At 41.1% G+C, this 13,259-nt stretch overlaps 1 protein-coding gene across 3 annotated transcripts in view; it reads left to right on the top strand.

The window, feature by feature from the left end:
* The window catches only part of RALGPS1 (Ral GEF with PH domain and SH3 binding motif 1), a 228,681-nt gene that overhangs the window by 49,396 nt on the left and 166,026 nt on the right, over positions 1-13,259 (top strand). For all 3 annotated transcript variants that reach the window (XM_090022095.1, XM_090022096.1, XM_090022097.1), the window contains 3 exons: positions 3,240-3,323; positions 5,612-5,701; positions 10,957-11,049. In XM_090022095.1, coding sequence (XP_089878221.1) covers positions 3,240-3,323; positions 5,612-5,701; positions 10,957-11,049 — 267 coding nt within the window. The remainder of the gene's footprint in view (positions 1-3,239; positions 3,324-5,611; positions 5,702-10,956; positions 11,050-13,259) is intronic.

Here is a 13,259-nt window from a genome sequence, read left to right as displayed (position 1 = left end):
ACGAGCAAGAGCCGGGGCAGGCAGCAGGCAAGGACACCAAGCAAAGCTGTGTACCCCTGCCCCAACACTCTCCTGCAGGAGTGGCCCTGTTGTTATGCTCCTGCTGCTCTAACTTGAGCCTGCTTTTCTGGGGAAAAATAGTTCAGTTTTTCAAGGTGTGTAAAATGCTTTCTGGAGGCAGACACCTCTGGCTGATTCTGTTCTCCCTGCTGGCCTCTGCAGTGCATAACTCACATTTGGATACTTGCACAAAATGTTGTTTGAAAATCTGTGCCTGTAAAAATAGGAATGATTTAGAGTTGCTGTTCTGGAGAACTCATTTCCAGCATGTGCATATTCCCCATTTGCTAGATCTGAATAGAAAGGCTACATAGATATGTGGTAATTTGAGCCTGGAGAGAGTTGGGCTACATAGATATGTGGTAATTTGTAACTGGAGAGAGTTGGGCTGTCTAATATATTTGGAACGTCATGAAACAACTACTTAAAAATAGGTTTCTTTTCCCTTGTGAAATTGAACCCGTAGTTTATAATTTTGGATTTCTTTTAATGCATAACTGTTAGCTGTTTGTATGGCTAATTTAAGAAAAAGTAGTGGGGTGAGTCTCTGAACTGTCGTCCTCATCTAAAAGCTCTGTGAAGGCCCCTTGAATCCCAGGGGCATAGGAGGCAAAGCAAAGTGGATGCCGAGTGCAGGCCTCTTGTGGACAGCTGGCTCTGTGGACATTGGGGGCCAGGGCTAGCCCATCAAGTGACTGTCGTGAGGATATAGACTCGCTGTTATGAAGTACTGAGTGCCGTCTGTGCTTGCTGGTTTTACTGGGGGCTCAGAGTGCTCAGCCCGTGACAGTTTTATATCCAGGGCCTTTGCAAGATCCTGTAGTTTTGTGCTCCGATCCAGCAGAGAGGTGTGCTTGGTCAAGGAGGGCAGATGCTTCTTGTCTCATTTCCCCCTTTATGGACCTTGAAAGGAATTAGACGCAGCTTGGGGCACAGACTGGCTTTCTCTGTCACGGTCAACACAAAGCACATTTGTGGCAGTAAATAATGAACACAAATTATAAAAATGAAACTGTTACATAAGTGACAGTACTGAGAGCAGGGCCCTTCCAGCCCCTCCAACTTCTGTTTATGAGTTTTTGGGGGTTTTGTTGTTCTTTTTGGTTTTCTTTGTCAATTTGTTTGGATGTTCCCCAGTGTTGCAGTTTTATGTGCTTGATTCATTGAGTGCCTGAGTTGGGTGCCTGTAGGCACAGGAGTATTCCTGGCTGCTTTGCTTTTGCCACTGTGTACTTGTTGTCAAACTGTATAAGTACTGAAGCTTAAGTTTTACTTTCTAGCTTGAAAACAGCCTGGAGTCTAGAAAGGCAGTTGTATTTTATGATGTAATACGGTCTGCATGGTTGGTCTGTTGTTTAGGTGAAATACTGTTTTTTGCCATAAACTACTTAAGAACCTAGTTTAATACTGTTGTCTCCATTATCATGAATCGAGTTTTGTATAATCCTTATGTAAAGAACTGTATAGATGCCCTTGACTCCTTAAAATACAAAGGACTCTTTTCCTGTGTAGTGGAAATAACTTGGGTTATAATCTAAATGTATAGGGACTTAGTTCTGTTGCTGGGTTTGTGCACTGTAAGTGTGCATTTTGCACCTTGCTGGTTTTGAAGTACAGTGCTTATAGGGAGAGGATTTACAATGCTCTTCCATGAAGATGAATAAGCTGCCTACTACAAGTGGCTTCTGCAGTGCATCGACAGCTGTTTCTGATATTATGTACAAAGACAAATATCCCGGTGGTGTGAGGGAGGGAGCATGTTGAAATAAACACTTGTCTGTCTAGGTCTGTAGCTACTGCTGTAATTAAAAAGGTGGTGTGTTTAAAGTACTATTTGACTTTTTTAATTGGGTTTACCTTTTAATTATTAGATCTAAGCAATACATGGCAAAGTGAGCAATAATGCAAATAATAGTAATGTCCAATTATATTAATCTGTGTGAAAACATCTGACCAAAAATAAACAAAGCTTTCATGCATTAGTATTGTAATCTAACCCATGAGATTAGAAATTGTATAAATCCTCTTTTTTTCTTTGTGAGATGTTTTGAGGCATGATTTCAACAGAGAAAATAACTAGAGCTAAAATAAATTGGCTCCCTCTGTAACAACCAGTAACATGCTATCTCACCTGTGTGAACTATCTTAAAAGACAGAGACCACTGCATAGCTTCTTCAAAAAAGCACAAAACCTAGGTGTTCAACTGCTCACTAATCTGCTGCTATACAGCTCAACTCTGAAGTCAGATATATGGAAAATACAGTTCCATGCCAGAGTCACATCCAAGCAGACATGCCCTCAACCACTTAATACTGATTTTAAGTACTTTGTAGGTCAAGATAAAATGATGCACATACAAACTGCTGAGAGAACTAGGATGGCTATCTTGATCTGTGCTGCATCATTGATTTTTGCCTGCCATGGTTTCCTATATTCCAGTATTCAGTTTGAGTGGCTTTGGGGGGGAGTTTGCTTTCCTGTTGATGTTGTTTGGGGTGAGAAGGGGGGTGTAACAGAGGCTGTGCATTCCTCTTAGTTTAACATAGAAAGATAAAATGTTGAAAAACCAAAAGACCATAAACTGTAGCTTTTCAAAGTGTTGCTAAAATAAGACAATATACAATCTGTGCTGATCACTGTCTCTTATTATCTTCCTTTTTCAGCTATTAATAGACATTGTCTTCACCACTCCAGTCTGGCAACTTCACAAACAAGCTAAGCTTTTAGAAGGCAGGGTAAAGATGCACCATATAGACCAACTCAGTCAGAGATGCTTAACTTTCCCGAGCAAAAGCTGATGAAGTCCATTTGATCATTTCAGAGATGCATCTGATGAAATGAGTTCTTGCTCATGAAAGCTTATGCATCTCTAATTCAGTCAATCTGTAAGGTGCGTGTCTATGCTGCCTTCTGTCTGACTTCTGATTAACATGGCTAACTACCTCTATACACTTTCAGTGGTGGGTAAAGGCATTTCCAAACCACTGGTACTATAATAAGAACCCAGTTGTGTTAAACTCCTGAGTCAGGAGTTTGGAGAAGAGAGGGTTAGGGTTAGGCTGAACAAGTTGGTATAGATATAACTAAATATTTAGAACACCATATCACAAAAGGACACTTACTTTTATCTGCCCCATAACAAATCTTAAACAGTGAAATATTTCGATATTTTCTCCAGGAACTAGCAAGCTGTGGATGGAATAAGAAAGAGAAACACATCCTCGCCCCTAATATTGTTGCCTTTACCAGAAGGTTTAACCAGGTAAATAATCTATTTAAATTCACTGAACAAATGCTGTCTGCCAATATGCAAGGATTGAATTTGTTACTTTACAAATATAGATATATGGGCCACATCTGAATCCTATTAACACATTTGCCTTGATAGATGAGCAATCAGAAAGTAATTAGAACAACATTTTTCTTGAGAGTTATGGGCTTTAAAACAGACTAGTCTGGGTGTAGCACATGATATATTGATTGCAATTGCCTTGTACTTTTTTTAAGTTAAGGCCAAATGTAAACTTTAAATGACATTGATTGGAAAAATAATCCTTGTTTGTTAGTTTTGGTTTGGCCACCACTTTTAATGTCATGTACTGTATTTGTTTTATCTAAGTTATTTATTTGTTTAATAGATGTGAAAGTAGTCTGCTGGGTACCAAAAAGTTATTTTTCTTTCTGATGAAGAATATTTGATTATATTCCAGTTCAACAACCTGCTCTTAAACAGCAGGTTTTCTGCCAGACCCTAAGATTTTCTAGGATGCTGATATAATCCTCATTACACACAGAAACAAAGTTAGTTTGGCAAAATTGTTTTGTTTTGGTCTCTTTTTTTTTTTTGTTTTAGTCTACTTTGTGGACAGCTTTGTGTGTTCAGGAATTGTGTGTGCTTTTAAAAAGCTGTCAGCAGTTCTTTTTTTTAGCTAGTTAGCATGCCATTTGAACTCATTCTTACACTAGTCCATGGAAAAAATGTGCTGTAGAACAACTGTAATGGCAAGAATGCAGCCTTTAATAATTGGGGAAAAAAAGGAACAGGCTCTAAATATTGTGGTTGTTATCCTTACTGAACATGTTGCAGTGTACCTGTATAATTTTTAGTTATTGCCTGATATAATAAGGTCCCTGATTTGAAATATGTTAAAAACATGTTAATTTTTCCATTTAAGTTAATAGGGCTCCCTTCCTTTCATGTACTTAATTAGAAGTAATCTTAAAAACTTTGCCAAATTAAGCCCAAGATATTTAAAATTACAGCTTTATTTTCTTTAATTTCTTTAAAGTTTTCTGGACTTCAGAAGTTCTTGACAGCCCTTATTGATAAATATAGAAATACCATGATCTGTTGTGGTAGTTTTATCAGGTAAAGCTGACATCGCTATTTCTTATGCTTCCTGAAAATTCTTGTTATAAAATTGTGTTTTCAACTCTTTATAAAATTGCCAGATTGTAATTGCTTGTGTTCATATTTTTCATGCTGGATATCTGCCACAGGCTGAATATATTTTTGAAGAATTTCAGCCAAAACAGTTCAGCCATTTCCAAGAATGAGGTTAAAGAAAAATAGTATTTTGCCCATTAAAATTTTTCTTACAGCTGTTTCACTGAGTGGTTGTAGCACCCCTATGCTTTGGAGCAGGGACTTGAAATTTGGCAGGGAAAGTGGCCCTTGTGACAGGGATGCATCCTGCAGTTCCATGAAAATCCTTTCACGTTTGGCCAGTTTTTAAGTCTTTAAAAATCTATTTGCATAGGCCCAGTTGAGGCTTCAGAGACTGTAGCTATATGTTCCAAGGAGGTTCCATTCTCACTGAGCAAGTCCCAGCTCCTCAGTTTCTCTGTGCACCTGAGCTCGCTGGCACCACCCCTGCAAAAGCTGAGCATTCTCCAGCCCAGGCCAGAGAGTGGCAGTGACAATGTCCCTGCTGATGCAGCTGCTGATTTTTAGCAATTTTGGGTTAGGCCAGATGCTGGAGTTGAGCACGCAGAACACTGCCTCCCCGTGTACTCCTGTGGTCCCGAGGAGAGCCGCTCCCGAGCACCCACCACCCACGTGCTTCCGCTCACAGGCACCAAACCAAGTACTACTACTGTGAACGTGCACCAGGCTACAGAATGTAGCAGGCGTTGGGACTTGCCTGTTCTGTTACATAGACAGGCTTTCCAGGGTTGTCCTTCTGTCACTGCCAAGCACGCTGGAGCAGAGTGCTCAAGGGTGGACATAATGGGTATCACAGAGCAGCTTCATTTCCATGTTTCTGGCTTAGGCTGGTAAGTGGGGCATGCCTCCCTTGAGACACAGGGAGGCATGCCCCACTTACTAGCCTAAGCCAGGAACAAGGGTGCAGAGTGGACATGGCCTTTGAGCCCAGCCTGCTCAAGCCTTTTATGGAGGAAGCAGCCCCTTGGCTACAGTACTGCTACCTTTGAAAGGTGGGGGTTTGGAGGAGCTTGTACCTTCCTCAAAGTACCTGGAAAATGTACAGGTGCCATTTCAATTGGCCTCTTTATTAATTATACTTAGATGTTTGTGTTTCCTTTCAGGTTAGTTTTTGGGTTGTACGAGAAATTTTAACAGCACAAACCTTAAAAATAAGGGCAGAAATATTGAGCCATTTTGTGAAAATAGCTAAGGTAAGTGTGACTTTTTGTTTTTATTACTAATATATTTTCATTCAGAGGGGCTTTTTTGGGTTGTTTTTTTTCCTTTTCTGTGTTACTTCACTCCTCATATTGACTGTCCATGGACTGCAGAGGTCTTTAGAGCTGCCAGCTACCATCCCACCAGATGCTTAGCTGTTATGCCATACAGCATGAATGGCATATCTTGGTGAGGAAGTGACACCTGCTGCTTTTCCATGGCATATTACAGTGGGCAGCAGATTTTTAAGTGGTCACAGGTCTAGAAGTTCCACATTAAAAAGAAGTTTGACTTTTTTTACTTGACTGTTTATGAAGAAAAGGTGGCCTCAAAGATGCTTTGTGTTTGTTTTCATCTTAGACATACCAAGACAGACTATCTGTGTGTTGGTTGTGCTGGATGACTTCTTGGAGGCTTATGATGCATTTTGCACTGAAGGAATGGGATATTTAATATTAATCCAGGATTTTTTGCTCCCAAATGCTGCTTAGCTATTTGAGAGTCTGATTAAAAAGCATTCTTTCATTGAATTGTAGTTCTGATGTATTTTTTTATCAACTTAAGCTCATCACTGCAGTATCAGGCATCAGTGAAACCCTGCTGAAAAACGCATTAAGAAAAAGCAGCACCTTTTTTTCAGGCTGCTTTTATGCATGGCAGGGAAGAAGGATGTATGATTGCAATATAATTTTCATGTAGAGATCGCATTTTATTTGCTGCAGTGAAAGTTCTGCAAATTGGATTTGGAATGTGCCACGGGGCTACAGCAAGAAATTTGTAATAGAGAAAGTTTGTGATCGGCCCACAATTTCAACTCGGAGTGACACACTGGATTTGGAATGATGTATGCTGGCATAGTGAAAAATGACTTGCAAACTTGCAAAAGCATCTAATATTATAGTTAAGGGTTGTTGCCATTAATGGTGCTTTTTATATCTGTGGAAACTCACTGACTTGCCCCAAACTCCTCTGGCTGTTGGCACCAATGGATACACCGGATAAATCATTTTACTGTCCAAGCACTGAAATGCATGTTGCATTGTAAAAGGAGCTGACTAAAGATTATGTCATTATGTTTCCACTGAAAGGCTTATTATATAAAACCAGCATAGCTTCATGTTTTCACTGAATAGCATATTATATAACACTGCACAGCATGCTCAATTGTATTATTCATTGCCTTTTAGAATATTAGCACTCTGGTTGTCCAGTTGTGTTTCCCCAAGACGCACATTATACATTGTATTTTCAAGAGTAGTCCTAGTACTCTGCGCCTATGTAATAGTAGGTGTGTTGTGTAGTTTATTTTAAAATAGCTCTAATGTATTTTTCTTAAAACAAAAGCAAATATAACCCCCATAACATTTTGCAAAGTCATGCACAGCCTCGTTCTCATTCTCTTTTTGTAAGCACAGCTGCCTGATGTCCAGTGCTATCTGACAGCTGTTTGCTGAGTTATTGTGGATTTCTCATTCCTACTTGTAGCAGACTTTGAGCAGTTATGTTGGTGTGATTTAATACTTTTTTCTTACAAATCCTACTGTATATACAGTTTTTTTTAATATTGTTTTTCCTGCTGGAAGGTATTGGAACCTCTTATAATTTATAAGGTAAAATGTGAGACTCAGGAACATCTGTCATTCCGTGGAGTGCACTGTGGCATCCCAAACCCATGTGAAAGAGATGCATGCACAGTTCCCACAGATGTCACTGTATATCACAATAAATATTTCAGGATCTGCCGTATGGGCCTGATTTTACTGTTTGTCAGCACATCTGTGGGATGAAGATAGATTAAGTTGAGGCATGTCAAAAGAGGTAGAAAGAAGATGGAGCTTTGTTGAAAAAGCCAGATCCTTAATACAGATTTTTTACATGCAAGACTAGGGGTGAATAGAGGATTGAAAGTGGAGTAAAACCTAAGGCATTTTAATGCTGTTTTTATATCTCCAAAACTTACGTACCACATGCATTCTATACCCTGAGTATGAAATAAAATACTAGTGAAAAGTAATTGAAGGAGCTATTCTGTGGTGCAGACAGTGCTTGCTGGCCTTTAAATGTTTTGTGCTTATAAGCAAGAGAACTGGCTGCGCATACATGGTACGTGTAGATTTTGTTCTGTGTAGATTTCCCCCCCCAGGTGTATATTTCCCTACAGCTGGGTAGAGCCAGCCTACCTTTAGAAGGGCTTGGAGAGGTTTGGGTTTTTTTGGTTTTGTTTGGGTTTTTTTACATAACTCTCTGGATCATCCTGGCCACCGAGTACGCTTTTTTGTTCTTGAGACCGCAGAATGCAAATCATGTTTTAACTGGTGCATTGACCAAATCTAGGCAACTAATTGGCCAGTCTCTCTTAAAAAGTCCTCTACAAAAACATGGTAACTTCCCAAAGAGCTGTCTACACACTCTGCTTATTAGAGCGTCCAAGAATCCCCCCATCATGGTCACTATATTTCCTGGTTCTGGGATTGAGGGAGCAGAAGCAAAATGTTGGCTTTCCATAGTGCAAGAGCAGAGTATTAACTTTTAAGCTTGTGATCACCTACACGCTTTAACATCATGCCAGTGTTCTCTGTTTGCATGTGTTAAGAGCTCTGTGTAAAGGAGCTGTTGGAGATCTGTCCTGTAGAAACAAATGTGCGCTACCTAGGTTTCTCATGCTTTTAAAGCTCTGCAGTTCATAAGTAATGCTGGAAGTAAGGAGGAATACATGGCTGCATTTAAAGTCTTTTTACAGTTATGTTGTCAACATATTTCTCCTTTTTCTTTGTTTCTGGTACCTTGTTGCGGGAAACTTGTTTATTTAAGAGGGGTTTGTTTCCATGTGTTCTCATCTGAAAGATGACTTAAAGCAAGTAATATGTTTCATAGTTTGTAGGGTTGGAAGGGACCTGAGCAGATCATCGAGTCCAACCCCCTGCCATGGCAGGAAAAAGTACTGGGGTCAAATGACCCCAGCAAAGTGTTCATCTGACCTCCTCTTAAAGACCCCAGGATAGGAGCCAGCACCACTTGTCCTGGAAGTTGGTTCCAGACCCTAGCCGCCCTGACAGTGAAGTCGTACCTCCTGATATCTAGCCTGAATCTCCTGTCTGCCAGCTTGTGACCATTATTCCTGGTTACTCCTGGCAGTGCTCGGGGGAACAGGGACTCCCCCAATGCCTGCTGGTTCCCTCTGACTAGTTTGTAACATGCCACTAGATCCCCCTCAGCCTTTTCTTGTGGAGGCTGAACAGGTTTAGGTCCCATCACCTCTCCTTGTAGGGCCTGCCCTGCTGCCCCCTGATCATGCAAATGGCGTCCTCTGGACTCTCTCCATGTTGTCCACACCCCTCTTGAAGTGCGGCGCCCAGAACTGGTCACAGTACTCCAGCTGCGGCCTGACCAGTGCCGCTTAGATGGGGAGGATCACCCCCCTGGACCTGCTCGAGATGCATCTGTGGATGCACGACAAGGTGCGGTCGGCCTTCCTGACCGCGTCCCCACACTGCCGGCCCATGTTCACCTTGGCATCAGTGACGACTCCAAGATCCTTTTCTGTCTCCGCCCTGATGAGAAGGGAGTTCCCCAGCCTGTAGGTATGGTGCTGGCTCTTCCTCCGCAGGTGCAGCACCGTGCACTTGTCAGTGTTGAAACCCATCCTATTCTCATCCGCCCACCCCTGTAACCTGTCTAGGTCCGATTGCAGCCTATTCCTCCCTTCTAGCATGCCCACATCCCCCCACATTTTAGTGTCATCAGCAAATGTGAGCAGGTGCTTTTTACCCCCTCATCGGAGTCGCTGATGAAGATGTTGAACAGCGCGGGCCCGAGGACAAAGCCCTGGGGGACCCCACTGCCCACATCCCTCCAGGTTGAAAATGACCCATCCACCACCACTCTCTGGGTGCGGCCCTCCAGCCAGTTGGCGACCCATTTGACTGTGTGGGTGTTGACACCATAGCCCCCAGTTTCTTAATGAGGGCTAGAGACAGTGTTGAAGGCCTTCCTAAAGTCCAGAAAGGCTACGTCCACTGCTACCCCTGCGTCTAAGGATTTGGTGACCTGGTCATAGAGGCCACCAGGTTGGTCTGACAGGACCTGCTGCTAATGAACCCGTGTTGGTTGCCCCTAAGCATAATCTCCCCTGCTGGCCCCTCGCGAGATGCGCCAGAATGATTCTCTCAAAAAGCTTGCCCAGGATTGAGGTAAGACTGACTGGCCTATAGTTTCCCAGGTCCTCCTTTCTCCTGTTTTTGATGATGGGAACCACGTTGTCCCTCTTCCAGTCCTGGCACCACACCAGAGCACCACGAGTGCTCGTACAGCCGTGCCAGGGGTCCCGCAGTGACCTCAGCTAATTCCCTCAACACTCGGGGGTGGAGATCGTCCGGACCCACTGATTTGAATACGTCCAGTCCCTCCAGACGCTCCCTGACTAGTTCCTCACTAACCCTTGACCTAGGTGCGCCTCCCTTGGAGTCTGACGGGAGTTGGGGGCTGATCCGGTCCCTGCTGAGGAAAATGGAGGCAAAGAAATCGTTAAATATGTTGGCTTTGTTGTCTAGTGTGATGACCAAATTTCCTAGTGTGTCCTGCAGGGGCCCCACGTTACCTGGTACCTTCTTTTTTCCCCCCTATGTATTTAAAAAAAAAAAGACTTCTTGTTGTCCTTGAGGAATGACTGCAAACACAGGCTGAATTTTAAAATATCAGGAAGGGAGGAGTTATTGCCTCTTACAATATTTTTTTAGAAGTAATAATGACATTTAAAAAAAAAAAAAAGTCATCCTATTACTTTTAGCTTGGTCATTTAGTATCATTTGTAACCACTGGAGATACAAGTTGATACTTGTGTCCCAATTAAACATATTCTTTCTAAAACTATGTTACCACATTATTGGAACTTGTTTTCAAGGGAAATGCTGGAATTATATTGAAAAATTAATCTTTCTTTTACTCCTGATAGGGTGACAACCTTACAAAACTGTACACCCAAACTGTAATTTGACCATAATGCAGTTTGCAATGACTAAGGGGTAAATATGGAAAACTTTCAAATATCAACATTTTACCCCATTTCTAAAAGATTTTCACAAATTACTGACCCCCTGAGTGAGGTTTGCTTTCATTTTTAAAAATGACATCTGTAATTGCAGTCTATTTAACACGATGCCTGTAGATCGCTGTGAGAGCATGAATTAATTTTTCATCTCGGCGTAAAAGAATAACATCCCACTTCATTGTCTCTTTTTTCCCCCCTCAGAAACTTCTAGAACTGAACAACCTTCACTCCCTCATGTCTGTGGTATCTGCGTTACAAAGTGCACCTATTTTCAGGCTGACAAAAACCTGGGCTGTAAGTTAACCTCCCGTTATTTTCAGATCTTCTCCTTTCTCTTGCACGATTCAAACAATCTGAGCCTTTTTTGCACTTCCAGGCTAAAGGGAAATGATTTGCCTTCAAGGCTTTGCCATGTTCATCATAGATTCAGAAGTAATTTTAGTGTTTATTATGAAGTTAGAGTCTAAATAGCTGCAAATCTAAAACCATCTGTTTCCTGAATGAGAAATGTATATTATTCTATAATTTCTGAATTGCATATTTTAATTTAATTATGATGTTAACCTATTTGCTTTACTTTCTTTACCTAATTTGTTAGTCGTATTCACTAGTTGTAATGACAGATTATAAGCTCTTTGAGTCAAGGACTCTCTGCTGTGTGCTTGAACAGTACCTAAAATAGTATGACCCTTATTTTTGGTTAAGCCAGCTACATATTACTGCAGTACAAACACTAATCCTGTTAAGCTGTTTTTCAGGCAAGCAGTGTTGATAGTTTTTTCTGCATGTCAAACCAAATTTTGACAACAAAAGTTTTGAAAACTTGCTCCAAACAACTATGTCCAAGTTAATAGCCCTAAGCATTAGACCTGCTTTAAGTAAGGAGACTTTTACTTCCAGTTCTGCCTTTTGGTGTATGTAGAAGAAATATACATGACAGCCAAATAATTTCTGGGTCTGAAAAGCTTTAAAAATCTACTTCCCACCCAGTGCCATTTATCTCATGTATACACACAGAACTTGCACCAAGACATGGATATAACCAGCTGTGGTATGTGTCCATATTTCTGCCATCTTTTCAGAGACCCTTTACTCGGTTGCAAAACTACTTACAGTTTGTATAAGTATTTGCAAAAATGCTGTCTGTATTAGTGTGCACATGTGTCAAATCATTTTAAACTGACTGTTTGATGTGGTCGGTGTTCAGAAGGGTAAAGAACGCACTAAACATCTAGTAAGACCAGGCAATGGCCTGTTATAAAAATTCAGCTGCTTTACTTAGAAAATGGGACTTATTATATAAACAGCATTTTTTCCCCTGGAAGCTTATTAGAGACACTTAGCAGGTGGATAATTAAAGCTGTAAGTATGCAGATGCATAACCAATGCATTGAAATCACTTAGCACCAAAGATCATATGTTTAAGTAGTCCCTGAATAGACTCCTTGAATCCAACAGTCTGTTGGAAATAGCATATTTGAAATTGCTCACAGCTCCAAAAGGGATGCGTTTTTCTTTTCTTCACGTTTTGGAACCGGACACAATTTTCTGGGCATAAAAGAAATGGGAGCATGACCTTATTGAAACAGTAGGCTCAAGAGGGAAGAGAATCAGTATCTTTATCTGCTTCTTCCTCTTGTCATTTTGTGCATTAGCTGTGGAAGTACTCCAGAAGAGATCACCTACTTAAAGAATAGGCAAAAAAAACCATCCTGGGCTAAGGAGATAAAAGAATGTGTTTTTTTTAAATCCCTTTTGATAATATATAATGCTCAAAGCTTAAAATTAACCTCTGTGTTGGGGGGGATTTTTTTAACTTGCCTTGGATAAATGATGCTTAGTTTCCACACAGATTTTCTACAAATTGCAAGATGATTTTGCAGTTTGATTAATAGGTGTCAAGATGCTACTAAATCATCTTAACTGTCCTTGTGCTAAAAACGTCATGGGGGAAGGAGAGTGAGATGGCCTGCTAAAAACTAGACAAAATCTTATGTCATGCAGATTCCTAAAGAAACTGCTAAACTGATTTATTAATTAAAGATCATGGTATGAGAGGCTGATGCCTCCTAATAGCTGCACCATGTGACACTTCTAATATGAAAAAATAAAGAAATATTAGAGACATTCATTCTGCTTTGTTTTATGGGAAGTTCCTGTGTATCACTGAAGTTCTGCTCCTAGTGTCTGTTTTGACCACCAGTCACAAGATGGAATAATAGAAAATGAGGGTTGGATGGGAGCTCAGGAGGTCATCTAATCTAACCCCCTGCTCAAAGCAGGACCATCCCACTATATCGTCTCAGCTATGGCTTTGTCTAGCTTGGTTTGAAAAAACCACTTAGGATGGAGAATCCGTGCCGCCTTTGGTAGCCTGTTCCAGTGCTTTACTACCTTCCTGGTGAGAGTGGTTAAATATTAGGAAAAATGAAACTTCCCTTGCTGAATTGGAAACCAGTAGTGCTCCTTGTTCTGTCATCTGCCACCACTGAGAACAGTGGCCT

This window comes from Crocodylus siamensis, chromosome 11 (genome assembly GCF_052110815.1).
Source record: "Crocodylus siamensis isolate JL-2025a chromosome 11, ASM5211081v1, whole genome shotgun sequence".
Lineage (NCBI taxonomy): Eukaryota > Metazoa > Chordata > Crocodylia > Crocodylidae > Crocodylus > Crocodylus siamensis.
The sequence above is the reverse complement of the archived record's forward strand: the minus strand, read 5'-3'. Positions and strand labels throughout refer to the sequence as shown.